Source organism: Saccostrea cucullata, unplaced genomic scaffold (genome assembly GCF_032062105.1).
Source record: "Saccostrea cucullata isolate Sc308-1 unplaced genomic scaffold, CSIRO_AGI_Scuc_v1 ctg3143, whole genome shotgun sequence".
Taxonomy (NCBI): Eukaryota; Metazoa; Mollusca; class Bivalvia; order Ostreida; family Ostreidae; genus Saccostrea; species Saccostrea cuccullata.
In genome coordinates, this window is record NW_026923888.1 from 213,683 (window position 1) to 228,414 (window position 14,732).

The 14,732-nt window shown below is 33.1% G+C and overlaps 1 protein-coding gene across 1 annotated transcript; it reads right to left on the reverse strand.

The window, feature by feature from the left end:
• Positions 1–11,633: 11,633 nt before the first annotated feature.
• On the reverse strand, positions 11,634–13,932 carry LOC134265201 (perlucin-like protein). The gene is made up of 3 exons (XM_062747453.1): positions 13,819–13,932; positions 13,514–13,604; positions 11,634–11,866 (listed from the first exon to the last, which is right to left on the reverse strand). The coding sequence occupies exons 1-3, from the start codon at positions 13,930–13,932 to the stop codon at positions 11,634–11,636; spliced, it is 438 nt and encodes a 145-aa protein (XP_062603437.1).
• Positions 13,933–14,732: the final 800 nt, after the last annotated feature.

The following is a 14,732-nucleotide window of genomic DNA, read 5'->3' on the forward strand; positions in this document are numbered from 1 at the left end:
TTTTTTAAAAAATAAACGCCTCGTTAGAGACGATTTCCAAAAATCAACCAATTGTTTTAACCGCACGCTTGGCTGCAAGATAACATATATATCTCACGTAACATTCATCTCTGTCATATTCTGTTGCGTCAAATTCAGGAAATTGATAACAAGCACAGCTGCACTAGGGTGATTGAAACAACTTGCTATTTCATGTCCCGGTAAATAGAATTTCTCTACAATGAATTTTGTTCTAAGCAATATTTTCTCTCCTTCTTTCCACAGTCAATAATTATGCTATTTCGGAGAAGCTTTATTTATTAGAATTACATTGTATGTTTTTCTTTCACATTCAAAATAGAAACATTTATTATAAAACAGAGTTTTCTTAAGCCAAAAAAAATCGTCTTGTAATCTTTTGACTTCGAATTCTTGATTATGGCATTTTGAAGGTCGTAACTTTACTCAAACATTTTACACAATATACAAGTGCATGTAATGTGAATATATGTTTTGTATTTTGAAAGAGATTTTATATAAAATTTATATAGATATTTACTGATAAAAAAATCTCTTAGATTTTCTGACTATTCACTATATAATTCATAGCGTATATTAGAAATGATCAATTTCAATTTTTATTTTAACTAATATCATGAGATCATGAGATTGATATCTAAATATTAAAATTTTAAAAAAGTACTGCCTACATTCTATTTGAACACACGTTTTCATATCTTTTTAATAATAGTCTTGTAATCTTTTGACTTCGAATTCTTGATTATGGCATTTTGAAGGTCGTAACTTTACTCAAACATTTTACACAATATACAAGTGCATGTAATGTGAATATATGTTTTGTATTTTGAAAGAGATTTTATATAAAATTTATATAGATATTTACTGATAAAAAAAATCTCTTAGATTTTCTGACTATTCACTATAATTCATAGCGTATATTAGAAATGATCAATTTCAATTTTTATTTTAACTAATATCATGAGATCATGAGATTGATATCTAAATATTAAAATTTTAAAAAAAGTACTGCCTACATTCTATTTGAACACACGTTTTCATATATTTTTAATAATCGTCTTGTAATCTTTTGACTTCGAATTCTTGATTATGGCATTTTGAAGGTCGTAACTTTACTCAAACATTTTACACAATATACGAGGGGTGTTAGAAAAGTTCGCGGGCAAGTTCTATTGTGAGTGCGCTATTTCCACGAAACCGGTCAAACTTTCCAGATAAAATCTTAACCTATTTTCCAATAAATATACAAAACATTTGGTGCTCTCCAGTGATCATTTAAAAATATTCGGCTTTTTTATTTAGATAAATCTTGCTTCAGGGAGCATGCTCCATTTTGGCACGTTCACATTACAAAGACTCTTTAATAAAATTAAAATTTGCACAATTGTAGCGCAAAGAGATTTATGATATTTTACCTATCGCTAACTTTAAAGTATTCATGAAACGTCACTTGGAGAGATTTTGAATTAAATTGGAGGGTATATGACTGTTTTATAGCCATTTATCAATGATCAACACGAAAAAACACAGCCAAAAATCGGAACGTCATTGAGCGTCATGGAGCACTGCACTACGTAAAAATTATGTTTTTAGACAGTAAAATGTCTAAAAGAAATTAAAATTTTCAAGATGCTGCCGGGAATTTCCTACATCTACAATGCACAAGTTTTCAAATGGGTATGACTTCATATAAATGGAAGGATTAACTCCATCGATACTTCAATACCCTCTTATCGCATGGACGTTGTGCCTATATGTTTTTTTAAAAATAGTTTTCATACCTGATCAATTTACTGCATAGACGTTTTTAATGATCTCAAAAATATCCAAATCAATACAATCCAAATTAGTACAAAAGACATTAAAATTGAAAGGTAATTTTGTGTCTTGATATAGATATTCAATTTTAAAGTAAAAAAATAAGAAATATCTGATATATCTAAAGAAAGGAAAGATTTATAGAACTGCGACAAAGCATAACGGATTGAAATCTGGTTGTCACGTCGCCTTACGTCAAAGGATTGCTCCGTGAATCCTATGACCTCATAGTAAAATCCTTGTTAATTTTCAAGATTTTAGTAAATGGACCTGATTTTTTACATACTAATAAACAAAATGTAGTAATTTATTCAGACATAGGTCAAACTTCACCGAACACAATAGATTTTCCGTAATTCAATGTGTCCGCGAACTTTTCTAACAACCCTCGTACAAGTGCATGTAATGTGAATATATGTTTTGTATTTTGAAAGAGATATTATATAAAATTTATATAGATATTTACTGATAAAAAAATCTCTTAGATTTTCTGACTATTCACTAGGCCAGCATATATAATTCATAGCGTATATTCGAAATGATCAATTTCAATTTTTATTTTAACTAATATCATGAGATCATGAGATTGATATCTAAATATTAAAATTTTAAAAAAGTACTGCCTACATTCTATTAGAACACACTTTTTTCATATCTTTTTAACCTCTTCATCTTAGAAGCAAGAATTAGAAATGTAATATTTTATCAGAAAACTATTCTGAAATCTTAAAAATTAAATTTTTTTTTATGTTTTATTCAAATGTACCCGGTATATTGACACCCCTAGGTACGTACAATGTCTAGTTTTATCTACATGTAGGTATATTGACCACCCTAGGTACGTACAATAACTAGTTTTAATTACATGTACAGGTATATTGACCGCCCTACCTTCTACCCGTACAAAATCTAATTTTAAGGCCACCGGAGTTCACGCAGGTGACCTATTGCTATCTGTTTTCGTCCGTTGTCCGAACGTCGTCCGTTGTCAGTCGTACATCGGTCGTAAACTTTCGAACATTTTTAACTTCTCCTCTGAAACCATTAACCCAATTTCAACCAAATTTGGTATGCAGCATCTAAGGGTAACGGGGAATATTTTTAATTTCGTGGTCCCTGCCGCCCCCCCCCCCCCTTTTGGCCTGAGGGTTGAGTCTAAAACCACCAAAATTAATGCAGTCTATAAAAATTTTCTTCTTCACTCCTGGACAACACGCAGTCAAACTGTTGACATGATTGTAATAAAAAGTGAGCCCTCTATCAATATTTTGAAATTCATGGCTCCTGGGTCAGGGGTTCAGGTGTTTGGGTGGGGCTATGTAGATCATATAGTGAAAGTGCATTATTTCGCTCAAAATCTTCTTTCCTGCTCCTGGGTATTAAAAAAATTAACTAAGTACATAGCTATGATGACTTAGAGAGCCTATTCCAAAATAGTGAATTTTATGGCACCTGGTTCATGGGTTCTGGTGTTAGGGCAGGGCTCTAATTGATTATATAGTGATAATACATTTATTCTTTGAAAATCTCCGCTGCCCCTGGGTATTAAACAAACTAATCAAATACACAGTTATAAAGCTCTGGGTCAAGGGTTCTGCCATGGGGGCCATAAATCTTAGACAAGCTCAATTTTAATCTCAGTTTTAATTTTCCACAATAAATTCCTTTGGAAAAAGTAAGATTGATATCAAAAGTGAGCTCGTCTAGGTTCTGGGCTCTATTGATTATATATAGAAAATACTTTAACTCATTGAAAATCATCTCTACTCCTGGGTATTTAAGAAACTAACCAACATATAGTTTAATTGAATAAGGCTGCCTCTTCTAGGGTTCTGGTGTTTGGATTGGGCTCTATTGCATTTAAAGTAAATATGCATAAATTCTATAAAAATCTTCTTCTCTGCTCCTCGGTATTGTACCAATGAACTATGTACGTAGTTATTGTGAGGAAGGATGCCCTTTCCAAAATATTGAAATTCATGGTCCCTGGGTCAGGGATTCTGGTGTTAAGGATACACCAAAGGCTTTTTTCAATATTTTTGTCAATTTTGAAATTTTTGGCTAAGAAAACAATGCTAATCATTGCTTTATAATGCATAAAAATTCTTGCTGATTATTAAATGTTATTTTAACTATTTAATCAAACATAAACACTAACAAATGTGAATGTACCGTTATTGAAGCTTCTGATTTGGTCTGTTACTGCCTGCTTCTGAAAGGAGCAATAAATCACTGTGATCACTCGGGGAATTCTTCACTAGCCACACAGATGTTATCAGTAATTAAACTACAGGGACTGTAGATTTGGGGAAGGATATCCAACAGGTCAATTATGACCGACCATAAAGTAGGAGGTTGAGCTCAACTCTTGCCATTTTGCAGGGGAATCTTTCTGATTCAGAATTGAACCTATTTTACTTCATCAAAAGCACTTACTAGTAAATAAAGAAAAGAACCTTCAATTCTTGTGAATATGCATAGGAAATATGGATACGTGACAAGTATCCAAAGCTGAATCTCCAAGGTGTCATATATTTCTAGCTTTGGCAGAATTTGTTTTTTAATGGGTTTCTGACCACTTCTGTAAAGTTAGATAAGACAGTTGGTGGTATTATTTCAAAGGATTCAGCTTCCTTTTTTATTGACTAATTTCTCTGAAAACTGGCCAGAGTGCGTCTCAAATGTGTGTTCATAAAAAAGTATCTCAGATTTTTTAATATCTCGCTTAAATCTCGAATTAAAGGGGGAAGTGTAGAATTGGGCTTATTAATTGGTAACATTGAAGGACAAAATCAAATTATTTATCAAAAATCTGAGATGCAGTTTTTAAGTTCAATCTTTAATGTACAGAGGCAAAATAATGACTTTGAGAGGTGGGATAAAAAAATGTTGATTTATAAAATATGAACGCAATAATAAATACGTTAAAATATCAATGTTTTTTATAAGATAAAAATGAAAGTTTATGCTAGGATCATTAAATAGCAAATTTAACGAGCATTCAAATGATAATTATACACTTTTAATATGTTATCTTTGATAATGAAAGATTTACAAGCAAACTAAATTTTGCCCTTTTGACCCTTTGGTGTTACCTTAATGCGGGGCTCATATGATAATATATTGAAAATTCTTGAATTCTTTGAAAATCCTTTCCTTTGCATCTGGGTATTTAAGTGTATGACCTAAGTTTATATATTTATGATAAGAATGGTGCATCTAGCAAAATAGTAAATTTCAGGGCCCCTGTGTCAGGAGTACGGAGGGGGGGATTGCGGGTTACATAGTCTGAAAATAAATTAATGCTTTCAAATCTGTTATTTGGTATTAATCAGCCATTTATAATAAAATACAATTTATGATGTAATTTCCAAAATTTTGAAATATGTGTCTCCAGGGTCAGTGGTTCCTGTGAGTGGGGTGCACAACTGGTTATACAGTAGAAATGCATCTTCCCTTTGTTACGTTGATCTACCTCTTGGTGTTAATTAACCAGAGAAAGCATGCTAAATATATAGTTATGATAAGCAATGGTGCCTCTTTCAAAATGGTGAATTCCATGGTTTCTGGTTTAAAACACGAATCAATTTCAATTGTTGAAAGTTGTTACATGATACTCATGTGACCTATAAGGCCCGTGGGCCTCTTGTATTCACACGTTCCCAGTATCTTGACCGCCCTATCTCCGTACACAGTCTAGTTATTCTTAAGATAACAATATATACATATACCTAATTTCATTTCTTTAAGTGCAACTTGTGCGAAGAAAATAAACGGAAACTGTTAATGTACCGACAGCAGCAGCAACGCAATATGCCCTCCATTCTTCGAAGAGGGACATAACACATGTGAAAGTAAATACATTCTAAACAAAACAAGTATTCTTTAATGACTGCCGGTGATTTTCATAAAAATGAAATTTCTCGAGTATGGGTTGGAACTTTCAATTTAATTTCGATTCTCATTTGGGAACTTAGGGACCCGTTTTAGGTTTTGAATCTATAATTGGAGTTTCCGTATCTAAGGAGATGTTGTTAAGATAAATATTCTTTTAATGTTAGTTCTTTGTTCCAGCACTGAACTGTACAACTGTTGTAAGTGTCTTTAATATTCAACTCATTTGCCCCCCTGTAACTATACAAAGTTGTTTTTTCGCTACCGAGTGTTGTGAATCATAATTTTGTCTACAACGGTGACAACTGATTATAATGAAAGTGTCTAATTGAGCGGACTTGTATAGGGACCCTCAGATATAGCAAGTGAACGATAGAATATGACGTACAAATCCCTTTTACTCATCGTGTTCAGCTCTGAGGACAGATAATACTGTAATGATAGAATAATAATAGTGGATTTAAATGCCTTTGAAATCGTCGAATCATATCATTTGATAATTAATCAATCAACGTTTACATTATAGCCAATCAGAGTTTCAGAATCATCAACCAATCACTAGGAATTAAAAAGGTATAAATATAAACACCCAAGAAGCAATCGCTTACTTGGTGGTAACTCATCGCTTGATTAACACCTCTCGGGCTAGATGCTTGGGCTGTGTCGGGAAACAACAGAATTGTTTGTTAAACCACTCAGCTCAGGAACCTAGTTCCTTATCAGTGTCTCAGTGACTAGTGTCTTGGTGACTTAGTTTATATAGTGTCTTGGTGACTTAATTATATTGTGTCTTGGTGACTTTTAATAAAGGTGTCTCTGTGACTTATAATTGCTAGGGTGTGTTTTAGGGTAGTTGCAGACTGTGTCGGGAAACAACAGAATTGTTCGTTATACCACTCAGTCTGCAACTACAGAGATAGGTTAATATTATATTTGATTATTTGCTTGATTGTTAGTTATTCTGTTGTTATAGTTTGTTTTATAGTTAGTTTTCTAATCATTATCCAGATAGGACCTAGGAAAAATATATATATAGTGAATTCAGTCAGTTGTTCGCCATTGTTATTGAAGTTTGTTTGATTTATATTATAAACGTGATTCTTAGGAAGGAATCCTAAGCGGACCAAATAGATAATCATTTGTTCTTTGTAAAAACGTTACAATACAAACACATATTTGTAATAAAAATTGAAAATAATCACCTGAGTCAGGTTTTATTGGATATATTGGACAAGTTTAACCGCGTACCTTTTAATTTTTCATTCAAAATGAAAATTAAAGTGACAATTTTTTTTCTAAAAAAAATGGCTACACAAAGGAAGAAATTTTGAACATCATAGAGGATATACAATTTCCTAATATTTTGGACATTTATTAGCTGTATCATTTGCAACAAAAATAGGCCCGGAAATATAAAGCAATCCAGGCATCCATGTTCTGTTTGAACCCTCTGTCCTTAAGTGCCGAAATTTGTTTATATTAATAGCGCTCGAGCCGCAATGTCTCGAGTTCCTAAGTGAATGAAAAATTTCCCGAAACAAAGTCAGGCAAAAACTGCTTACCAATCGTTGGATACGTTAGTCATTCTCTTTTCATGCAAATGATCTCTCGTTTTTGTAGTTTTATAGCTTTAGAACCTTTGCATTACAATTGAACGACGAATCAAATTTATCTTTTTATTCAAATAGAGATACAAGAAAAAAAAGGCTGGAAAAATGATTAATTAACGAAGTAAATGACGAGCAATTCAAGAACGGCACGTTCCTATTAAAACACGGAATAATAGAAAGACAGACATCTCATCTTTAATTTTAAAATTGATGTTTTCTTTTTAATGCTGACTGATAAATATTCATTGTTCGTGGAATGTCGTCAAAGTTATGAATATATTCAACAAAATTCTTTCTACACAATTTGATCATTTTTCTAGCGACAAATGTCACGCAAGTACCCTTGAAGTTAGGGCTATATGCAGTGACTTTTGATCTTGAATATGTTCGTTTTCTCCGTATGTTTCATTGTACTCTCTCTAGCTCATCTTTATTTAATATATTTAAAAAATATATTTACTCATGGCGTAATGTCAGGAATTGCTACTAGCGAGATATTATATTTTAATCTTTTTTTAAATTAGAATAGTTCTGATCATGAATATGTTTATAATGTTTGATATGAAAATAAAAGGTTCTTTCTCGAAAATAATATTGTACTAAAAATTAAATTTATTCCAAAGGTAGCTACCCATTGACGTACCATAATATTAAGGAATTACATCGACTTGTCCTGTTGTAACAGAGAAATACATTCTACAGATGTTTTTCCGTCAGAAATTTTAGAAATTTCACAGGAACATTCCTTTATATCACATTTATACGTAACACTTTTTGTTGACAAACTCTGTGTTAAGAATAAAGGTAAGATCCATCGAAATAAACGTCTTTTATGATGTCGCTTTCATTGAAAATTTGGTGATTGGCATTTTCTTTTTATTGGAAGAAGAAATTGTTGACGTTAAAGTGAAAATAACGTCTGATGAACACGAAGTAAATTTAAACAATTAATCAGTACTTGTTCCCGAAAAATAATTTAAGATTTTCATCCATGTATTCTAAAGTGTCTAGCAAACATTATCGTTTTCATCAACTTGCTTGTCCATTATTTACCTCGTTTAAGAAATTGTTCATACGTAGAGCACGCTCTTGGGTATCGAATCAACTTAGATATATATACTCCGTATGCAGGTAATGAAGGTATATTGCTGCATAAGTAAGGGAAGTTGACGATAGAAAAGTTAAAGTCATCACGTTTATCATATAGCTTGGTTGTTAGATTACCATTAATGTCTTTTTCAAGTAAAATATCCAAGTATGAAGCAGAGGTGTAGGACTCTGTGGTATCTTTTATCTCAAGCTCACCAGGATATATCGTATCGACGTAGGAATGGAAATTATCATTATTAATTGACAATACGTCGTCGATATATCTAAATGTTAAGTTGAAGGACACAGCAAGTGTTTTCTTCTTTTCACACATAAGATTTTGCATAAATTCTGCTTCATATGAATATAAAAATAAGTCTGCTAATAACGGAGCGCAATTTGTACCCATGGGAATTCCAATAGATTTTTGGAATACCTGATCTCCAAAAACCACATAGATATTGTCAATCAGAAACTCAAGCATCTTCTTGATGTCAACTTCAGAGTACTTATGTGTGCAATCAGAATCTGTTTTAACAAAATAATTTTTCAAATGACCAATGACGAGGTAAGTAAATTTACAAGTTCCATTTTTGTTGAAGAAGCAGCTGTCAATGATATCAAAACGCCTGTATTTTAATTTGTCATAGGGAATTGTTGTGTATAAAGTTGAAAAGTCGTAAGTTTTTAAGCTGTTGATTTTTGCAAAGTCTTGTGATTTCAAATTGTCCAAAAGTTCTTTAGAATTTTTAAGTATCCACATCTGATTTACACCACTTCTTGAATATATAGTTGCACAGTACTCTTGAAGTTTTTCCTTCACTACTGTCAATATTTTAGTGAGAAGTAACGAAAGAGGCTTGGTTGAACATTTACTAGAACCTGCAATGTATCTTTGTTTGTAAGGATTCTTATGAAGTTTCAGAATCCAATATATATAAGGTAGTTCAAATTCATTTTGGCTCTGTGGAAACATTAATCAAACGAAGCAATCTCCAACTGGCTAGTAAGTCTCAAACTATTACTTTCTTGTAATTCATACACCAGTCGTTGCTTTAAAATGAAACTAAATAGACACATTTCACAATTTAAATAAACTTTTAGAGGTAACTCCATCAGGAAGAAGTAGAAGACCAAATTTCAAGAGATTGAATAAAGAAAAGCAGTCAAATGAAAAAGATGAAAGAGAGAAAGAGCATGGTAAAGTGGACAGTGTGAATGAGACTGAGAGAGAACAGAGGGGAGAGGAAAGTGGGAGAAGACAGGAGAAAGGGCCTGTAGGGGACATTGTGACTGAGACAGAGAGAGAGAACAGAAGGGAGAGGAACAAGAGAATGACTGTTATGAGTAAGAAAGTGACTGTGAATCAGATGAAGATTGTGAACAAGAATTTAATGAAAATGTTAAAAAGATAACTGAGTATAAAATAGAGTATGAATATGAATAAAAATTTGTCTAAATAAACACGTGTCAATATTTGTGAACCATTCCAATTCTCATAGGTCTATCCCATATCAAATTAAGGTAGCCCTGTGGGCTATTTCATTCTCTCTGTTAATTTCGCACACTGAATATAAAGTGATTATTGGAGATTATTGGAAATAATCGTGTATATGTGTGGCGGAGACCCTGAGAGCAGTGGATGCCGCAATGCATTAGTCAGTCCCGGTCGTGGCGCAAGGGTTAGTCTAATAATTTGGGGTGTATCTGCTGGGATGGACCAGGTACTCTGACAGTTGTCAATGGCAGTGGGCCAATTTCATTTGTCACTGATCGGCAGTTGTTGCCCAGCATTTCCACAGAATGACTTCATATGACCGCCAGTAAAACGGCTAAGATGCAAATGAAGTAAACCGGCAAAAACATTTTTAAAAAATGAATAATTACGCGAAATGATAATCAATTAATTAAGCTTTTTCACTCTTTACATTATGTCTTAGTAGAATAATTTGAAATTCAATCCATGGACCTAATTAAAAATTTTATTTTTCAGAAAATAAAAACATATTTTAAATATATGAATCGAGATTTGCTCAAAATATGCAAACAAATAAAGAACTTGTCGATTTGGTAAAAAGAATCTGCATTTTCACAATTGTTTTCTCTCCCGCCACGTTCTAAAACCGTCGATTTCCTCGCCGGTCATTTCAGACCGGCGCATTCGGCGTACGCCGGCGAACCTTCCCCGGTCAAATGAAGTAACAGGCCATTACAAAGCTTTTCAATTCATCTTTATTTCCGGCGTACGCCGGTATGACAAATGAAATCTTACCAAAAACAATTCTGAAAAGTACAGGGAAATAATTGATAATGTACTGTGGCCAGTTGTTGCCCAGCATTTCCACAGAATGACTTTATTTTTCAAGGCGACAATGCGCCAGTTCATCGCGCAAGGATTGTGGTAAATTACAAAATTGAAAATAATATTCGAGCAATGTTGTGGCTTTCCCAATCACCGGATGCTAACATAATTGAAAACTGTTCGTTTTTGTTGAATAATCAGCTTAGAAAATGTGCAAACAGAATTACCAACTCAGAAATTCGGAGAGTATCGACTACAATCCCCATTCATTATATACGGAACCTTTACAGATCACTTTCACAACGAATGATCACGATTATTAGATCAAGGGGGTATGCCACAAAATTTTAGGTAAGTTTCATTTATACCAATCTGTGTATAATGTGGAAATCGTTTTTTTTTTTATTATTATTTACCGGATCAGTATGTTGCTAATAATGCGACGACGCCATTTTGTTTATAATAATATGATCCGCCGCAGTATCTTAACTCGAGTACTGTCCTGCAACTGAGTAAATTAATCTATACCAAAACATTACAATTTGCTTTTCATTCATTCATCTTTATTTCCCTCTTTCGCAGATTTTATGATCATACAAATTAAATCTTTCAATACATAAAGAACATTAAAGAAAATACTTATAGCATACATGTAATTGAAAGGAGAAATATTTTTTTTTTAAATACAGAGAAAAGGATGTGGATGTAACATCATATGCACCGAGATTTTGGTTTACACACTCTAATGAATTCAATAAATCATAAATAAAAACACAATATATAAATAGACACTATACTCCCTTGTCGTATGTATAAAAGTCTATTTTTTAAGCTTCCTTTTGAGAATTTTTAAATTAAATTAAATATTAAAGTTATCCTTCATGGCTGAAGATTTGAGTACCTTAAGGCAGATCCTTTTCACAGATAAATTCAAACGCCGCCTCACAGGCTGAATCATCCCACTTTCCCCCCACCCACATACTGGCACAGCTCTGTGTCCCGCCTGACGGTTGATAGAGATCCCAATTGGTAAAGATAAAAGAATCTGCAGAATGATTCCAATAGTACACACCGTCGGTAGTATCAATCCGCCCGCCCATCCACACAGAACAGTGCCATTTCTTCTCACACAGCTCTGCAATCACAAAAGATTAATTCAGGCTAAGTGAATAATTCTAAATGAAAGTGAAAAAATCTAAAAGTTTAGTTTGGATGTTAAGGTCAAATCCCATTGTAGGACTCCTTCGGATATAAACTTTTCAGTAGTTGATCCCTTACTATTCAATGGCTGTCAGTGCCTGGTAAAGGACCAAAATTGTATCTTTTCATCGTCAAGTGGTGGCGTCTCTCTGTGAGTGAAAAATTCTCATGGAAGGATATTAAACAACAAAATCATTTGAGATCATGAATTTAACTTTTGAAGATTCATGAGATTATGAACTAAGACGCTTCACGCTGGCATATTTCTTGAAGCGCGTTAACACTTCATGATAAATATGCCGGTGTGACGCGTTGTAGTTCACGTACCTTATATATTTTCAAAAATTACGTGTATTTCATGTACTAACATTATTTTCTGATGATTTGTATCACACTACGCCATTCAACTGTCATTTTTTAAGCAAAATAGTATGCACTATAGTTTGGACGTTAAGTACGGTATTATGACGTAACAATGGAGATATTCATGCTCATCCATGGTAGTTAATGAAAAAATGAAAAGTCTCCTAAAATGCAAAGAATCTTTAGGAGAATATTTGGAAAATGTAAATAGAACAATTCTCAGTTAACCTCGGTCTGCCGGTTAGGCGTGGCATTCTCGACGTTACATATTCACACATCTTTCATGCGCTGTTGAAATTTACATGGGATAGAATTCGGTCGAATTTCAAAGAGTGTAGCAAATGGCCAATAACAATGTCTCGTATGGCAAAGAGATTGGGCTTAAATCGTCTCATCGTTGGCAACAACAATTGAAAGTTCAAGATGTTATGAATTTCTTAACCAATGGGAATCTATTTGCAATTTCATAGACGCTAATTAGATGACACACACAATGTCACCCCTTTTTCTTTCTTTCCTTTTTTGGGCTCCTTCTTCATATACAATGTTATACATGTATGATAAAAAGGGTGTAACAACTGTAGAAAAAAATCTGTCTACAACTAAGAAGACAATGTTTCTGTTTAATAGATCATTAAAAACTTGTTGTAGGGCTCACTTACAACGTAAATTTATACAAATGTCCATTGTTAATAAAAGAAATGACACGCCTTACTGCAAGTCCAAGGTTAGATGACAATTGAACTATAACAATATATTTACATTTCCAAATAATTTTCCTAAAGATTCATTTCAGAAAAAAGTAAGCAGCGCCTCATTTTCCGACTATTTTCCATTTGAATTTTATGCTGATGTTGTTTATAAAAATCACTTTCGGGATTTTTTTTAATGGTGTAATAAGGAGCAGAGGGATAATTCACTTTATATCTTTCACATCCATTCTCAAGACATTCTTAAGAATAACGAAGTTAGATAGCTTACCATGAATAAGTAGTTAATTATAATCACAAACTGATATACAAAACATCTCAGGAAAATTTCCATTTCATTCAGACCCTCAAATAAAGCTAGAAAAATCCGTTCTTTCATTCATTTTCACCGGCTCGAATTTGCACTGCCATGTATTAAGAACCATGCCATCCACCGAATCGCATTGTAAAGTAGCAAATCTATGAAACTTTAATTGATAATTGAATTTATGAAGTATGTTGACACATACCAGCAGGTTTGATGAATTTTTTTTCCACCCATAAATTCTCGTCAGCAGATTCTACTTCCAGAAGGTACCCATTGTGTGTTTGGTATTCCAACTGAAATTAAAAGTATATAAAGGGTTTTAAAGAGTCTTGAATCAACTTTGTAGAGAGAACTTGTTATTGAAAAACTAAACCAGAAAGTTAACAAAAATTATACAAAGTACTTCATGTCTGTTTATTGGTTTTTGTAATATAGTCTGGGAAAATAAAAAGGGGGTGTTATTATTAGTTTTCTTTCGCACTTTATACTACATATACATGTACTTACCTGTGCATCACTCCATTTCTTTTTAGTTGTAAAGAGACGGTAGCAATGACCATGAAATTCTTTCCATCCAAGCCAGCAATCTATATTAATATAAGAGATGTTTGTGAAACGCATAAGCCCCCCCCCCCCTCCCTTCTGGATCTAGTGCATAACTCTGTCAAACACTGCTAGATTTTACCCAAACAGAACTTTACCTAGATATTCTTATGATAAATCTGTATACCAAAGGCGAAGTTAAAAACGGAAACTTCAAATAATTGGAACTTATTTTACTCGTTGAACAATTGTGGTTGTGACACGATAGCGGTGTTTTTCTTTGAAGTTTACTGTTCTGTATTAGCAATACAGAACGGGACTGTGGTGGGCGGAGCTACTTTTCGTTCTGTATTAGCCCTGTATATATACAGTATTGTATTTGCCAACTATTCTGTATCTAAAATACAGCAGGGTCTAAAAATAAATCTGATTCAATTTAGCAAAAGCACGTACAAATAGTAAATGCTTATGTTTTCCTATTATAATTTTGAAGAAATATTGAATACCCAGTATTTTCCTGACAATGTAAAATGTCAAAATTTCTCGGCAATCACTTTTTAAAAACTTATTCCACACAGAATCTACACGTAATTTCGATCCAAAGTAAAAGGAAAATGCGCAATAACGAAAAACATCCTCAGTACGTAATTTCGATCCAAACGAAACGGAAAATTCGCAATAACGGAAAACATCCACTCTCCTCGTGCAAAATCATTCAAGTCCATTTTTTCCGCGTTTTTATTTTTTAAAATTCTTCTCGCTGACGACAGCCACACATCTCTTTCATTTCGTTTTCAATGTCGCAATCCAATTTGAAAATAAAATCCGTGACATCAAAGTCCATCGAAGAATTTTCTGTAAATCCTGTTTTTGTTAAT